This window comes from Psammomys obesus, unplaced genomic scaffold (genome assembly GCF_907164565.1).
Source record: "Psammomys obesus unplaced genomic scaffold, mPsaObe1.curated_primary_1811, whole genome shotgun sequence".
Classification (NCBI taxonomy): domain Eukaryota; kingdom Metazoa; phylum Chordata; class Mammalia; order Rodentia; family Muridae; genus Psammomys; species Psammomys obesus.
In genome coordinates this window covers 11,047,828-11,064,130 of record NW_026595981.1, presented here as the reverse complement: position 1 = coordinate 11,064,130, position 16,303 = coordinate 11,047,828, and the positions used below count along the sequence as shown (strand labels likewise).

Here is a 16,303-nt window from a genome sequence, read left to right as displayed (position 1 = left end):
GGTGCCTCATGAATGCCAAGCTTGGGTGTCAGTTCCCATTCTGCCCCTGAGCGCTGTCTTTGGCCCTGATGTTTCCTTTCTTAAGTATTTGTTTATGTGTTTATTTCTGACTCCCTTTAGTAGACCTGAATTTCCATAAGAATAAGGATTTTACTTGCTTCGTGTACTGTAATAACTTCCACTTGGATCTTTGGTATAAAATTGGCATTCAAGCATTTATTAAGTGAGTGTATATATATCAATAAATATACTTATATATTTTTAAGTCATTCTTTTGTTGCTAAATATTTGTTTTGCATTTATTTTTATGTGACTTTATCTGAACATTTCATGCCTGGTTGTTAGATGTAAGTAAAGCAGTGTAAATCCACAACAACAACAACAAAAAACAAACCCACAATTGTTTTCTTCTTAATAAAATTTTTTATGTTTATGTAAATGCTTATTTTACAGTATGAAATGCACATTGTTTGGAGGTGTATTATTAATCCATTCTTGTGTCCTAACAGTTCTCCAGTTCTGTTGAAGTAATACATCTGAGGATGACAATGGTTGATAAAATTGTTTTATTTTATTTCAGTTGGTTAGAAACAAATTCTGAACATCTTGTAGAAAGGAGCTATGAATCATCTTGTAAAATATGGAGTGGAAATGAAATGCTCCTAAACTTACACAAAATGGGCATCACCACTGCTACTTTTCCCATTCTGCAGGTAAGATCTTTTTCCCTACCCATGACATTCATGTAGTCAGCTAGATGTCATTTAGGAGTGAGGAAAACCATAACATTCAGTAAAAAGTCCAGAATTTAAAAAAAATAATAACACTTTAAAAATTGTTTTAAAATTTTCTTGTCTACATCTGAGTGTCTTTAGGTGATGACACATGCTCTTTGATCACTTCCGCCTGGCAGGTCTGCCTTGCTAGGTCTCCGAGGAAGATGTGCTGAGTCCTGATGTGACTTGTTGTCCTGGGGTGGGTTGGTGGGGAGTGTTCTTCTTTTCTGAGGGGTAAGGGAGACGGGGGAGATGGAGGAAGGGTGGGGCCGGGAGGAAAGGACGGAAAGGGATACAATTGGGAGGTAAAGTGGATAAGTAAATTAATTTTTTAAAAAGGGGGAAAAAAAAGAAATGAATGCTCGAAAGCATTAAAGAAATTTATGGTACTATTTTTTAAAAGAGAGAAGAAAAACCAACCAAAACAAACAGAAAACCTGATCTGACCAAAAGCAAGTTGAGGAGAAATGACTTCCTTGGCTTACATTTTCTAGGTCATGCAGAGTTCATTGAGGGAAGCCAAGGCAGGGACCTGGAGGCAGAGCTGAGGCAGAGGCCATGGAGGAATGCTGGGAATTTTTATGGCTTACTCAGTTGGCTTTCTTACACCTCCTGGGACCACCTGCCTAGGGGGGTACCACCTGGTAGTGAGCTGGGCACACCCACATCGAGTCGTTACTCAAGAAAATACATCCCAGATGTCATTTATAACACATGGAATTGGTATATAGTAGTTCTCCTTTGGTTTAAAGTTATTTCACTTAGCATAATATCTTCCAGTTTCATATATTTTGTTACAAAATGGAAGGACTCCTTTAATTTTTTATTTTTTAGTTATTTTATTTTTTTGAGACTATAATTACATCATTTCTGCCTTTCCTTTTTTTTGCTCCAGAAGTCTCCTTGCTCTCTTAAAAATTTATGGCTCTCTGTGGCAGGTTCCTAACTTGTTTCCTGTTTTCTTCTTCTTCTGATGTCCATCCTCTTTTCCTTTCAGGATGGGGATTGAGCATTTTAGTCATTTTAGTCAGGGCCCTCCCTCTTGATTAGTTTCTTTAGATGTACAGATTTTAGTAGGTTTATCCTATATTATATGTCTATATGAGTGAGTATATACCATGTGTGTCTTTCTGCTTCTGGAACAGCTGGATGATCCTTTCCAGTTCCCACCATTTACCTGCAAATTTCATGATTTCCCTATTTTTCATTGCTGAGTAATATTCCATTGTGTAGATGTACCACAATTTCTGTATCCATTTTTCAGTTGAGGGGCATCTAGGTTGTTTCCAGCTTCTGGCTATTACAAATAAGGCTGCTACAAACATGGTTGAGCAAATGTCCTTGTTGTGTACTTGAGCCTCTTGGATATATGCCTAGGAGTGGTATTGCTGGATCTTGAGGAAGCGCTGTTCCTAGTTGTCTAAGAAAGCACCAGATTGATTTCCAGAGTGGTTGTACAAGTTTACATTCCCACCAGCAGTGGAGAAGGGTTCCCTTTTCTCCACAATCTCTCCAGCATGTGTTGTCACTTGAGTTTTTGATCTTGGCCATTCCAAAAAAAAATTATGGCATTACTTTTTCTTAATTGCATTTGGTATTGGATAATTAGGTGTCCTCCCCCAGGGAAGACTGTTCTGTGCATTTTGCCCACCGTTCTTTGTGTAAGGCTGCAGCTTCTGTTGTCTCCATCCATATTAGCATGTCCATTGTCCTTCTTTAGTTCTTTTTTTAGGCTGTCACATAGGTGAGGCCTTATGGGTGTAGCCTGCAACACAAAATCTCACAGCGAATTCCTGTTCCTCCTGCTTTTACATTCTTTCCACCCCTCTTCTGCAGTGGTCCCTGAGCCTTGGGTGCAGGAGTTGTATTGTAGATGTAGCCCTTGGGACTGGGCTCCACAACTCTGCGTTTTGACCTGTTGTGGTTTTCTGTGATGGTCTCTGAATGAAAGAGATGTTTTCTTGAAGCCGCGTGAGCTCTACATTTAATGGTTAAACCCAGGAGAGGGATGTCAGGAAGGGTTCTTTTTGTTATTTAAGATTTATTTATTTTTATTTTGTATGTGAGTGTTTTCCTGTGTGTATATATGTGTATTGCGTGCATGCCTGTTGCCGGTGGAGGTAAGAAGAGGGCATGGATTCCCCTGGAACTGAAATTACAGACAGTTGTGAGCTGCCATGTGGGTGCTAGGAACTGAACCTAGGTCTTCAAGAAGAGCAGCCAGTGTTCTTAACCACTGAGCCATGCCTCCAGCCTTGATTCTTTTTTAAGCCTAAATAACATATATATGTATATGTTGTATATATTTTGTTTTTCATTTTGGAAAATGTGGTTTTATTTATGTAGTATAGTCCAGCCTTGAACTTGCTGGATGCCCATTGATTACCATGAACTCTTTACCATTCTGCCTTTATCTTCTAGGTGCTAGGAAAGCAAGCATGCACTACAGCATCCAGTTTTAATGTGTTTTATTTCGTGTTTCTTCATTCCATTCATCACTTACCATATTCTTTTCCTCGTGGAAAGATTTGTAGGCCAAGATTCTTAGGTCAAGAGTAAAATGGTTGATAGCAACCTGTGCTTATTCTTCAGTACATCTGTTCTTAGATGTTTATTTTCTTCTTTTATTGTTTCCTTAAATTATTTAAATTTTACTTATCAGTCCTGGGGTATGGCTCAGTAGAATCCCTACCTAGTATCCTTGTTTTGTTTTGTTTGTTTGTTTGTTTGTTTATTTGAGACAGGGTTCCTCTGTGTAACAGCCCTGGCTGCCCCAGAACTTGCTCTGTAGACCAGGCTGGCCTTGAACTCACAGAGATCCATCTGCCTCTGCCTCCTGGGTACTTGGATTAAAGGCACGTGCTACTATACCTGGCCCTATCTAATGTTCTTGTAGACCTAGATTCATCTACCAAAACAACAGCAACCAAAGTGGATGTTAATTCATTTTGTTTATCATATGGTAGCCTCATTACCAGAGTTATTTCCTATATATAATTCAGGCATTAAGGAAAGCAAACTTTATCAAAAATCAATTGGTGCTTTTTAAATTTAGTTCATTGCTTCTGAAAGGTACTACATAGCACACCAGTTGCCTGAAGAGGTTATCCTCTTAAATGTCTCACCCAGAGGAGCATTTGCTAACATGGAAATCCAAGCTCCTTTGCTGGGTTTGGGTTGTAGGTCAGTTACAGCATGCCCAGAGTGCATGAGGCCCAGGGGTTTCATCCTAACTACTGTGATAGGCAAGAATAGAAATGCAAAGTGACTTGGGTTTTTCCATTCATGTGTACCTGCTTCGTTTTGGCTTGTATTTATGCTTTGCAAAGACTTTTCCTTCTGTCACTCTATTACCCCCTTTATGAATATATGAATAACACGGTGATTTCTTACAGAGACATCTTTCAGCTGTTCTTCAAAAAGAAGAGAAAGTCACATCAATCCATGGTTCAGAGGAGGCAATACAACTGCCTATTATTAGTGCTTCAACTCAAATAATGCTGAAAGGACTCTTTATGGTCCTTGACTATCTCTTTAGAGAAAATAGCAGGTGAGTGAAGATGCCTGTTCTGGTTTTGTTTTTAGCTAACAGCTCAGCAAGATGGCTCAGCAGGTAAAGGTGCCTTTTGTACAAGCCTGGCAACCAGAGTTCCATCCGCAGAGCCACATAGAGCTAGAAGGAGAGAACCAGTTCCTCAAGGCTGCACGTGCATGCTGTAGTATGTATGCACACTCAATAATAAGTAAAATTTTAAAAAATCAGCCTAATGTATGCTGTTTCTAACTTAGCAGGGAAATCTTAAATGTTATAGTTGCGTAGCTGTTTATATAGATTGTTCTTACTGACACAGATTTGGGTCAGTTGAAATGCATCTTTTTTCTCATTAGTGAAATTAATTGAAATCAGTAAGTGTAGTTATTCTTAACCTTTCTTTAGCTTTAACTCCAGTGCTTAGTTTAAGCATTATCGTTTTCTTTTAAGTACTATAATTTGGATCTGTTCTGTGTCTATTGTTATTCCAAAGTCCTTTTCTCGTATGTTTGGCTTATTTTTATTTAAGGTAGGATGTATATATCCCAGGCTGGCCTCAAAGTCATTATGCAGCAGACGGTGGATGATCTTGAACAACTGGTTCTCCTGCCTTCACCTCCCCAGTGCTGGAATTACAGGCCTGTGTCACTGTGCCCAGCTTCTCTCTTGAAGCTTAGAGTTCTGCCAACTTCCAGGATTTTTGACTGTTTTAAAAATTATGTTATCCTGTCAAATACACATGAAACTACCGTCTAAAGCAATGCCATTGGTACCCTGCAGTGTGCATTCATCACCTCCATTCATTTCCAGGAAGTTCTGTCATCCCAAACAAGGATTTTACGCATGTAAAGCATTCCCATTGTTACTGTTCCTAGTAATTTCTCCTTTCATGCTTGTTCTTTGTAATGATTTCAGACAAGAGCATGCGTACAAAGTTCCTCTCTTTGTGTCTGACTTAACTTCATTTAGCGTGATTTTTTTTCAGGGCTCCTCTGTGTGCAGCATACATCAAACTTTATTCCTTTTTATGGCTGAATAATATTCTATACAAATATGCCACATTTTTGTTAATCTTTTTTTAATCATTAGGCATTTGGGTGTTTCTGCCTTTTTCCTACTATTTGTAATGCTGCTACGAAGATTTGTGCGCAGATATCTGCTTGAGTCTGCTTTCATTTCCTCTGGATGGGTGTGTTTTACTTGGCAGTGGGACTGAGATCCATGTGGCAGTCCTGCTTAACTTTGTGAGGACTGCCATGGTGTTTTGCACAGCAGCTGTGCCATTTGACCTTTCCAGTGTCTAAGGTTCTGACTTCTCCATATCCTTGCTCATCCATTCTTTTGTTCTGGGCATTTAAAAAAATTAATAATGATCCTAGTGGCTATCAAGGGAGTCTTCCTCATGGTTTTAATGTGTATTTCCCGTTGTCTAACGATCCTGTAACTCTTTGTGTACCTGTTGGCCAATTGTGTGTCTTCTTTGTAAAAATAAATCTACTCACAGTCTGTCTGTTGTCCATTTTTAAAAGACTTGTTTCTTTTAATTGTCAGTTTGTGTAGTTATCCATACAATTGGGATATTAATCCTCTGTCAGATACAGTTCATTCTCATTGTGTTGTGAGTCATCTTTTTTAGATCTTGATTGTGTCTTTTTATTTGTGGAGGATTTGGTGTTACTGTGTTGCCGAGGCTTTCCTAAGACTTTCCACTGTCCTGTGTTAGCCTCCTGAGCTAACACATTGTATATGTGAGAACCACCCAACTGAGCACAGCTTTTGTAGTTATGAAATCTAATTTACTTATCTTCCTCATTTTAAATGTATCTTAGAGTTTTATAATTTTGGGATTTGAGCAATTTATAAAATTCTTTTCACAATTACTGAGAACCTGACTTGAACTGAGAGGTCTGATCTCTCTGGAGGTGAAATTAGGGGTGAAATGCAGTGAGAACATAACTGAGAAAAACACATTTTGTTCTGAGTAAGCCTAGGCATTTAATAGATTCTTAGGGACAAATTGGAATGGGATCATATACACTCCGGTTCCGTAACCTCATGGAAAGAAACTCAAGATGAAGACTGAGGATGATGGCTTAGCAAGTAAAGGTGCTTGCCATCAAGACTGAAGAGCCAGGTTTGATCCCTGAAACCCACATGGTAGAACTGTGGCTCTTGTAAGGTGTCCTCAGACCTCTGTGTGAGTGAGTGCCTTGGCATTTGTGCCACCTGGAACGGGCATGCCTCCACAGTTTTTAAGTTTTATAGTTACTTGCTAATACTTTTTAAACATTCACTAAAACTACCTATTTTCTCACACAGTAAAAAAAAAAAAAACATAACTTGTCCTTGACTTTCTTTAGCCATAATTTCTGTTTTACCTAGTAACTGTAACAGTTAAGCAGTGGAGGGTTCCAAGACCTGGCACTGGAAGTCAGCTGAGTCCTGGTTCTGCCATGGTTTATATCGTGTTTAAGATGAAATTGTAAAGAGGCTAAAAGGCTAGCTGATTAGGTAATTTTTAATATTTCTTGTAAAATTTTAAATTTTGTGATTTCATGGCTTAATTTACATCACAATTACTGAATTAACTAGTAATGAGGACAGCATTTTCTTTGCGTAGGAAGGCATGGCACTGTTGAGTTTTATGGTTATGAGGTTTGATGTGTGTGAAGCTCGATCAGTATGTTTTATAATGTTTTGACATTCAGTTAACATTGTCTTTGCATTTAGATTTGCAGATGATTATAAAATTGCTATTCAACAGACTTACTCCTGGACAAATCAGATTGCTGTTCTTGATAAAAATGGGGTCTTGGCTCTACCAAAAAATAAGAAACATTCACGACAGAAAATTGGAGTTCATGTGCTAAACTTTTGGTGCTTAAATCCAGCTGTGGTAAGCTCACTCTGTCCCAACTGCAACTTATCTTGACCAGAACCAACAACTAAGGGACTGTTTGGCTTTTTAAGATGATCTCATCTGTCCGGTGTTTCCTTGTAGGCCTTTTCAGATATTAATGACAAAGTACGTACTATTGTTCTAACATCAGGAACGCTGTCACCCCTGAAATCCTTTTCATCTGAGCTTGGTGTTAAATTTAACATCCAACTAGAGGCTAACCATGTCATCAGTAACTCACAGGTGAGCTGCTCTGCTGTACCTTGTTGATTCTCTCAATCTTTTTACCTGAGTGTAATTCCATATAAATAAATGAAATACCATAAATTCTAATAAACAAACTCTGATAGGAAATTCACATTTTAGTTTTACAACAACAACAAAAAAATCTTGTCAGCTGCTTAACAGCATAACAGAGTCCGTGAAAGGAAATGCTGATGCTGCCCTGACAGCTTTATTGCTTTGGATTCAGTGACTGCTAAAGATTCCTTATTTGATTATGTTTTAGTTTTCCTATGGAATCTAAAAACAAAATATTTGTATTTCTGCTACAGTTCCTATTTGTAATTATCTGTTTCTCTTTTTTTTTATTAGACTGTGGTATATCCTTATTTCTTTATTCATTTTTAAAAATTCATGTTGTGGGTGTACCTTCGTGAGTTTTTGTGTGCTGTGTCCATGCAGATGCCTGCATGGGTTAGAAGAGGAGTCCTCGGAACTGGAGGTCCGAGCAGTTGTGAGCCAGACGATGTGGGCTGAGAACCAAGCTCAGGTCCTCTATAAGAGTAGCACATGGCCACCTCCACCCTTTTGTTTTGTTTTGTTTTGTTTAGACGCTGTCTTTTATGGCCCAGGTTAAAATCAGAGTTGCTCTGTAGGGAAGGTTGACTTTGAACTCCTGATCCTGCCACCATCTCTCAAAGGCTGAGCTTGTAGGTATGAGCCAGCACGTCTAGCTCTGTTTGTTTTTATGAAGTAATTTAAAGTGCTTAGCTACCTACTTAACATCATGCCTGTGTACCTAACATTGTAAAATGCTGGCTGTTTGTAAAAGTACAGGGGCTGGAGAGATGGCTCAGTGGTTAAGAGCACTGTCTCCTCTTCCAGAGGCCCCGGTTTAATTCCCAGCAACCACTTGGTGGCTCACAAACATCTATAGTGAGATCTGGTGCCCTCTTAAAAAGTATATGTACAGGTTTACTTGTGAGGATTTTTTTTTTTCAAGACAGAGTCTCTATTTAGACTTGGTTGTCCTGGAGTTATTCTGTAGACCAGGCTGGCCTCAAACTCACAGATCTGCCTGCCTCTGCCTCCTGAGTGCTGGGATTAAAGGGATGCGCCACCACGCCCAGCTTGTGGGAACATTTTTAGTTGCTTGAAAACAATATTGACATTTAGTGATTGAGACCCGTAGGTCCACGTGTCTGTGTAACTGAGGGTTTGCTCTCCAGTGTGCCAGCATGTGCCTGTTGAGGAGCATTGTTAGTGCTAGTGAAGAGAGTGCAGGCTCCACAGGTCACGCTGCCTTGGGTGGAAGCATGTTAGTGCAGGTTAACAAATCCAGTACGATTTTCTTCATAAGATTGGTAGTTTGTGCTCTAATTAATTATGTTTTCACCCTGAATACAAGGTCCATTTAACCCAGACTATCACTGAATCGTAATAATAATGGTTACAGTGTAGCTGAATAGTGTTTCAATATCAGCTTAAAAATTACTCTTCAATCTCAATAGTGATTTGAATATCCATGTAGAGTAAAACGACCATCTTAACGGTTTCAAGGGCACAGCTTAACATAATATATATCCACTTCTTGCACACGTAGTCTCAAGAACTTTTTCATTTTTAAGTGGAATCCTAAGGTTCTTGTCTTTGTGATTGGCTTTTTTTTTCTTTTTTTTTTTTACTTAGCATACTATTTTGAGGGCTTGTTAGTACTATAGATGATGTCCTCAATGTTCATCTGTGTAACAGGTATCAATTTTTTAATGCATAGTATATCACTGTATGACTATACCAAAATTTGTTTAATTATCTGTCTATCGACTTCCTTAACTTTTTCTTTGGAAAAATTATAAGTTTAAAGCCTGGAGAGAGAGCTCAGTAGTTAAAAGTTCTCACTGCTTTTGTAGAGGACCCAGGTTTAGTTCCCAGCATTTACATTGGGTGGATCACAGGTTCCTGTAACTACAGCTACAAATTGATCTCATACCTTGGCTTTCATGGAACCTGCACACAAATACATACAAAATTTAAAGTAGTAAAAATAAATGGTTTTAAAATTGTAAATTAAAAAAAGTATTAATTTATTTTTTTATATTTATCAATTGTTAACATTTAATGTTTGCTTCTCCTTTCCTTTATGTGTGTATATAGATGTCAATGGAGAGAGAAAATATATATTGTCCACAGAGAGGGTAGGAGGTGAGGTGCAGCCTATGTTAAGGGGGGAGTAATTACCTCAGGCAAACTAAGTTCATCAGAATGTGGGGGTTCAGTGTCCTCGGAATTGGTAGGACCCCTCCACACATCTCTATCCCAAGTAGGAGCTTGCTCTTTTCCGACTAATGCCCTCACTTTAACTGCCAACAGCCTTCCAGGATGGTTATATATGTGTTTCGTTACACCTACCAATCCTGTAATGAGGATGTGGGCTGGGTTCTGACAGCTGGAGCCCTATGGCTGAGGGAGGAAAGACTCCCCTCCAGACACACTTAGAAACCTTTCAGTTGTTTCTGCGCATCTGGAACCAGTTGATTTTTTTCACCAAACATATTATTTTACTTTGTCACATTATCCAGAGATGCTAGAAGCAATCAGCCAGCATCACTGTTTTCTTTTCTTTTCTTTTTCTTTTTTTTTTTTTTAACAAATTGTCAAAAGTTTTATGTGTGGAGTTACTAAATTCCTTGTTCCTTACAGGAGGTGAGTCCGGAGCATCAAACATGTTTACCTCAGTACATACCATGGACTTTTAGTGCTTTCCATGCAACCAACAGTCTCTAGTAACTGTAGCTTTCTTTTGCGTTGGTTAGCCAGCTTCAGATACCACCAACCCACCAGAGAAATTAATCTTTAAAATTCTGTTTCTCCAGAACTACTTTTAGTACTACAATCTGTGTTAGTCACGGTCTTCTAAAGGAACAAAATTGATATGAGTGAGCATGTTTTTAAAAGGAGGCTTGCAGATTGGCTTACAGATGTGGTCTGGGTACTGGGTAGTCTGACAATAGCTGTGTCGGACTGAGAGGCGGAGGATCCACATGGCTGGATCTCTTACTAGTGCCAATCTGGAGCTGAAGGGCTCAGGGGTTCTGGAGAGCTGCTGGTTTTAGGCCTACCTTAGAAGCCCAGGGAACCTGGTTTTAATATCAGGGAAGGAATGCCACAGCAGCAGGATAGATGACCTTGCTGACAAGAGTTAAGACAAACAGGCAAAACCCATTTTTTTTTTTTTTTTTTTTAAATCTGGGCTGCCACCAGAAGTTGCCATTCACATTTCTGATGGGTCTTCCTGCTTCAAATAAGCTGACCAAGCGAGTCATTTACAGGAGTGCCCAGCAGCTTGTAGTTTAGTTAATTCCAGATCTAGTCAAGTAGATAAGCAAGATTAACCATCATCTGTACAGTTTCTTAGATTCTGTATGTGTGCGTATTTTGCCTGCATGTGTAAGGATCCCACATGCCTGCAGAGGCCAAAAGAGGGCAGGGGATCCCCCTGGAACTGCAGTTGCTGGTGGTTATATCCTTGTAGTTACAGTGAGGACGACACTATTATTCAAAAGTTATAATAATTTAATTTTGGATCAGTACCAACCTGGTTGTATTCAATTAACTAAAAGTATTAAAGAAAATTTCTAGTTTTGAAATAAGTTGTGCTAACTTTGATTGTCCTTTTCTATAAGTCATTCCCAATTAAATATTAATTTCCCTTCTTTATTTAGACATAACTCTAATACTAAAATATTCATTTTTAGGTTTGGGTTGGTACGGTTGGCTCAGGCCCTAAGGGTCGGAATCTGTGCGCTACCTTCCAGCATACTGAAACGTTTGAGTTCCAGGATGAAGTGGGAATGCTTTTGTTATCTGTGTGCCAAACTGTGAGCCAAGGAATTTTGTGCTTTTTGCCATCATACAAGGTAAGGAATTGTTTATTGTTTTTTTTTTTTTTTTTAATTTTGCCTCTAGAAGAGATATAGGATTACCGTGATAAACTTTGTAGAGTGAGAAACAACAAGGTAATTATAATTCTTCCAGTATCGTGCTATTTATGGTGATGGTTGCCTGGTTGGTTTATTACTGCTTCACTTAAGATTCTAACATAACTTAAGAAAGATAAGACCCTTTTTGTTTTGCTGTTAAAACGTTAGTTATATAGGAGGACTGGTTATAATGTGGTTTTTATTCTTATAAGCAACTTGTTATTTTCATAGGTGAAGGAAAGAGGAGTGTTCTCTTCACTTCGGTAGTGAATCTAAGCAGCCTTTTCCGCATTTCTTTGCTTCATGCTTCTGGCCAGAAGTAATTGTAGTCCTTTCTCCTCCTGCCACTTTTTCACTCTGCTGGGGGTCAGCCCCTTTCATTGAGCTGTACCCCAGGCTTTCTGGGTGTAGGCCTTTTGATCTGGCATGAGTCTTTTGTCATCACCGTACAGTTGCGTCATGGTGGTTTAAGATCTATTGTTTTTGTTTTTTTGTTTTTTTCCCCCCCAAGTTCTTTCAGTGTCTGTATTTTGGTTGAAAAGCTTACTGTGTTTATATCTAAAGCATTTACTATTGAGAAAGGAGCTCTGCTTTTTTGTTTGTTTGTTTGTTTAATTTTTGATTAAGGGTCTCACTGTGTAGCCCTGACTATACTGAGCTCTGTAGACCAGGCTGGCCTCATACTCACAGAGATCTCTCTGTCTCTGCCTCTGCCTCTGCCCCTGTCCCTAGCTCTCTAGTGCTTGGATTAGGATGAGGTATTTAATTTTAATTGAGCATGTTAATTAGGTGAGCCAAAGGGAGCTTTTGATTGTTGGTCTTCAATACTTTGATATCAGGACCTTGGTAGTCAGCCCCAGGAGGGGGAGGTGGCCAAATAAGGGAATAGACCTTGGTGGCCATCTTTAGGAATATTATGTTTTTAGCAAGGCAGAGGGAATGGGGGAGAAGGGCAAGGCCTGCCAGATCTGTGTTTGGCCTGCTCAGGCCAGCTAGAGTCCCTTTAGTCATGAAGGCCTCTATATTTGGTTTTGGTCTTCTTGTGGTGCTAGTAATTGATCCCATGGACTTGTGGTAGGCAGGTGTCCACTGAGGCCCCACTTATCCTTTGAGGCAGGTTTTTGCACAAGTTGGCCTTCAACTTTTGATCCTCTTGTCTTTGCCTCCCAGGTGCTAGGATTACATGCATGAAGCCACCACATCTGGCCTCTTCTCTCTTCCTATCTTTTAAAACAAGTCCTAGAAAATAAGGCAAATGTGAATAGACTAGAATCTCTTTAGCAGTCTAGAGAAGGAGATATGTGCAGATAAGAGCGTGAAGTCAAAGCTGCAGTGGAAACCCCAGGATGTTAGGATGTTCAAAGAACAAAAATATTTGCCAAAGATAGCCAGTCATGTGGGTGTAATCAGCTCTGGCGAGACACCATATCATCTGTAGATACCTAGGTTTTGGGGCTGGAGTTGCCTAAAGCCTTCAGAGCTGGCATGACACCATGTGTCCCCAGGTACAGGACACGGAACTACAGATTTTAATGTTTGCCTTGCTAGGTTTCACAGTCCTGTTTGAGTCACATCCTTCCTTCCTATGCCCAAATTCCTTCTATATGTAGCGAATTTTAACTCAATGTTATGTGTGTTGATGGTATGGAACTTAGCTTTTAAAATTTGTATAGGCACTTGTAGCTAAGAGTTTGCCTTGACTCTCAGGGAAACTAAATTTGAATTTTTGAACAATGTTGGAACTGTTAAGACTCTGCAGTCCCTTGGGGATGAACTAATTGCATTTTGCGTTAGGACATGGCCATGAGCCTTTGAGGAATAGGAGTGGAATGTTATGATCCTAAAGTGAAATTCCCCTAAAGGCACGTGTCTTGAACACTTGGACTCCAGTTGGAGATGCAATTGTAGGTTTTGAAATATTAGGAGGTGGGGCCTACTAGGTTCCTCTGTCCCTGTCTCTGTTTCCTTTCAGCTTTCATGCCACACATTCCTATGACCCTGATGTTCTGCCCAAGTGCATGAGATCAAGCAGGCATGGATTAAACCCTCTGAAACTATAAACTATAACCCAAAATAATCCTTCCTTCCTTCCTTCCTTCCTCTTTCTTTCTTTCTTTCTTTCCTTCTTTCTTTCTTTCTTTCTTTCTTTCTTTCTTTCTTTCTTTCTTTCTTTCTTTCTTTCTTTCTTTCTTCTTCCTTTCTTTCTTTCTTCCTCTCAGCCGTTTTGATCACAGCTGGACAGGATAACTAGCAGAATCTTCTTTTAAAACATTTTCTGACAGTGTAAGTCCCAGCCATATAATTCACTCATTTAAAGTATAGCTAGAGAGCTAGCTTAGTGGTTAAGAGCGTGCTGCTTTTTTAAGTGACCTGGGTTCTGTCCCCAGCACCTAGATCAGGAGAAGATGATGCTCTCCTCTTGCCTGCATGTGGCCTTATGTGTTTGGATTCTTAGCATGTTTGCGGAGTTCTTTGTGGTAGAATGTCAGTGTGTTTTTAATGACTGAACAGTGCTTGTTCTTTCACCTTAAAAGACTGTAGCTATAGCACAGTAGTGAGCACTTGCCTAGTTTCAGTGTATTTGTATTTTGAATGTTAAATGTATCTACTGTAAATTACATATAGTTGGAATTTTAAAAAATCTCATTCTCCTAATCTCTGTTTTACAGGAGCATTTATTCAGTTTGCACACACTGTGATTACTAAGTGTGTATTGATAATATCATTTCCTACTTGTTTTCTTTGTGTCTAATGTTTCTTTTTCCCTTCTGTTCTTCCATTACTACTTTTTTTTTTTTTTTTAGTGTGCCAGGTAAGCTTTTCTTACTTTCTTTTTTTGTTTCATTTTGTTTGTTTGCTTGTTTTGAGACAGGGTTGTATTCCTGGCTGTCCTGGAACTCACTCTGTAGACCAGGCTGGCCTCAAACTCAGAGATCCACCTGCCTCTGCCTCCTGAGTGCTGGGATTAAAGGTGTGCGCACCATCACCATCTGGCTAAACCCTTGGTTTTGTTCTGTTTTTATTAGTGTGTGTGTGTGTGTGTGTGTGTGTGTGTGTGTGTGTGTGTGTTTGTCTGTCTGTCTGTCTGTGTCTGTCTCCTTCCTCTTAAATTTAATGATACATTTTATATTAATACTGATTTATTTTTAGTAATATGCAAAGGCTTTGATCCTACTTGCTGTGTTCTATCCCATTTACTTTATATTACTGCTGTAGAAATCCAGAGAAAAGTTGCAGACACTAAACTAAACTTACACTACTTTTTAAGTTTACATAAGTATTTATCTGTGCCAGTACTTTTAAATTCTTTTTTTTTTTTTTTTTTTTTTTTTTTTGAGACAGATTTTATTATGTAGCCCTGGCAGGCCTGGAGTTTATGAGGTAGATCAAGCTGGCCTTAAATTCTGAGAGCTCCACCTGCCTCTGCCTCCTGAGTGCTAGGATTGAAGGTGTGCACCGCCATGCCTGGCTGCTTTTTAATTCTCAGTGTGGGCTTGAGTTAGTCTGTAAAGGTTCTTGATCCAGGGTCTCATGTGTGCTGTAGGCTCCCAGGGAGCTGCTTATTCTTCGAGTCAGTGTCGTGGCTGTAACTCATAGCTGTTACACTGGAGCCCTGTTGGCAGCAGCAGGTAGGTAGGGTTAGGGAAGAGGAGCATCATCAGATCCTGGGCTGTGACCTTCCATGTGTTTCACAGTTCTTCACTGATCTTACTACATGAGACAGGACGTCTGGAGCTGGGTTTTAGGTAATTTTTCCTCCCTCACGCTGGGTGAAGCTCTTATAAAGTATTTCTTAGCAGTAACTGTCCTTAGTTATGGGGGGTGCTTTGAGCCTTTTTCAGAATGGTTACTTTCCCCTTTTCTTGCCAGGAACAAGAAGGTTTTTCTTGGCTCTTTATTGTCAGAGCTGTGGGGTTCCGGGAAGCAATGGCTTCAGAAATGTGAGAGCCTTCCCAGATTACAGCCCCTCAAGTCTCTTGCTTTCAGTCTACATTGTCTCCAACAGTCTCTCAAAATCATCTTTCAGTTGTTCCTGTCAGCCTATGGTTTCAGTTTATTGCTCCTACCAAACAAAGCTCCGCTGTAATTCTTTGTACGTGTCTTTTGGTTAGTTTCAGGATGCCAGTTAGCACTGTGACCTTAGTTCTCAGTTGAGTTACACAAAAAATTGTTGATTTTTAATTTGTTTTGCTTTTTCCTTGTTGTAAGGCAGGCACTGGTGACTTCCAAGCTTTTTATATATTGAAGCTGAACTTGTAAATCCTAATTTTATCTTTGGGGAACATACATTTATTTATTTATTTATTTATTTATTTATTTATTTTAGCTGAGTTTCATAATGTTCATATAGTTTACTTGAAAGATCAGACAAATACACTTCCTCAGGCTTCCACTTCCACTGCACACAGCGCAGTGACTAAATTTATCAATTGTACTGTCCTTTCAGTGGAGTTTAACACTGAACATACAACAAAGTCTGTATTAGGATTGCCTTCAGAGCTGTATATTATGGACTAGGATTGAAATATAAAGGAGGAATTATACTGACTTTCTGTTATTTTATAGCAAGCTACCACTAGCTTAGTACTTTAAAACAGTGTACCTCTGGACCAGGAGTCTGTGCATGGCATGGCTGTTTTCTGCGTAGTGTATCAAAAGTCCATGTATCAGAGGTCACCTGGGGCTAGAGTCTCATTAGAGGTTTGATCCGGAAAAGAATCACTTTCAAGAGGCCTCGGTATTTTGGCAAATTTTTCTTGTGGTTTGAGAACTGTAGTAGCCTACTTCAGGGGTGGTAGGGATCTTAGGGGCTGTTTTACCTGTTTTACACTTCTTCCTATCAGAAGACTTAATCTCTCAATTTAGAAAAGACTTGGCATAAGGCTTCACTGCT

At 39.3% G+C, this 16,303-nt stretch overlaps 1 protein-coding gene across 1 annotated transcript in view; it reads left to right on the top strand.

The window, feature by feature from the left end:
* Positions 1-16,303, top strand: part of Brip1 (BRCA1 interacting helicase 1) — a 116,597-nt gene that overhangs the window by 47,062 nt on the left and 53,232 nt on the right. The window contains 5 exon segments of the mRNA XM_055620128.1: positions 581-713; positions 4,172-4,326; positions 7,039-7,204; positions 7,310-7,450; positions 11,185-11,346. Of these exon segments, the coding sequence (XP_055476103.1) occupies positions 581-713; positions 4,172-4,326; positions 7,039-7,204; positions 7,310-7,450; positions 11,185-11,346 (757 nt within the window).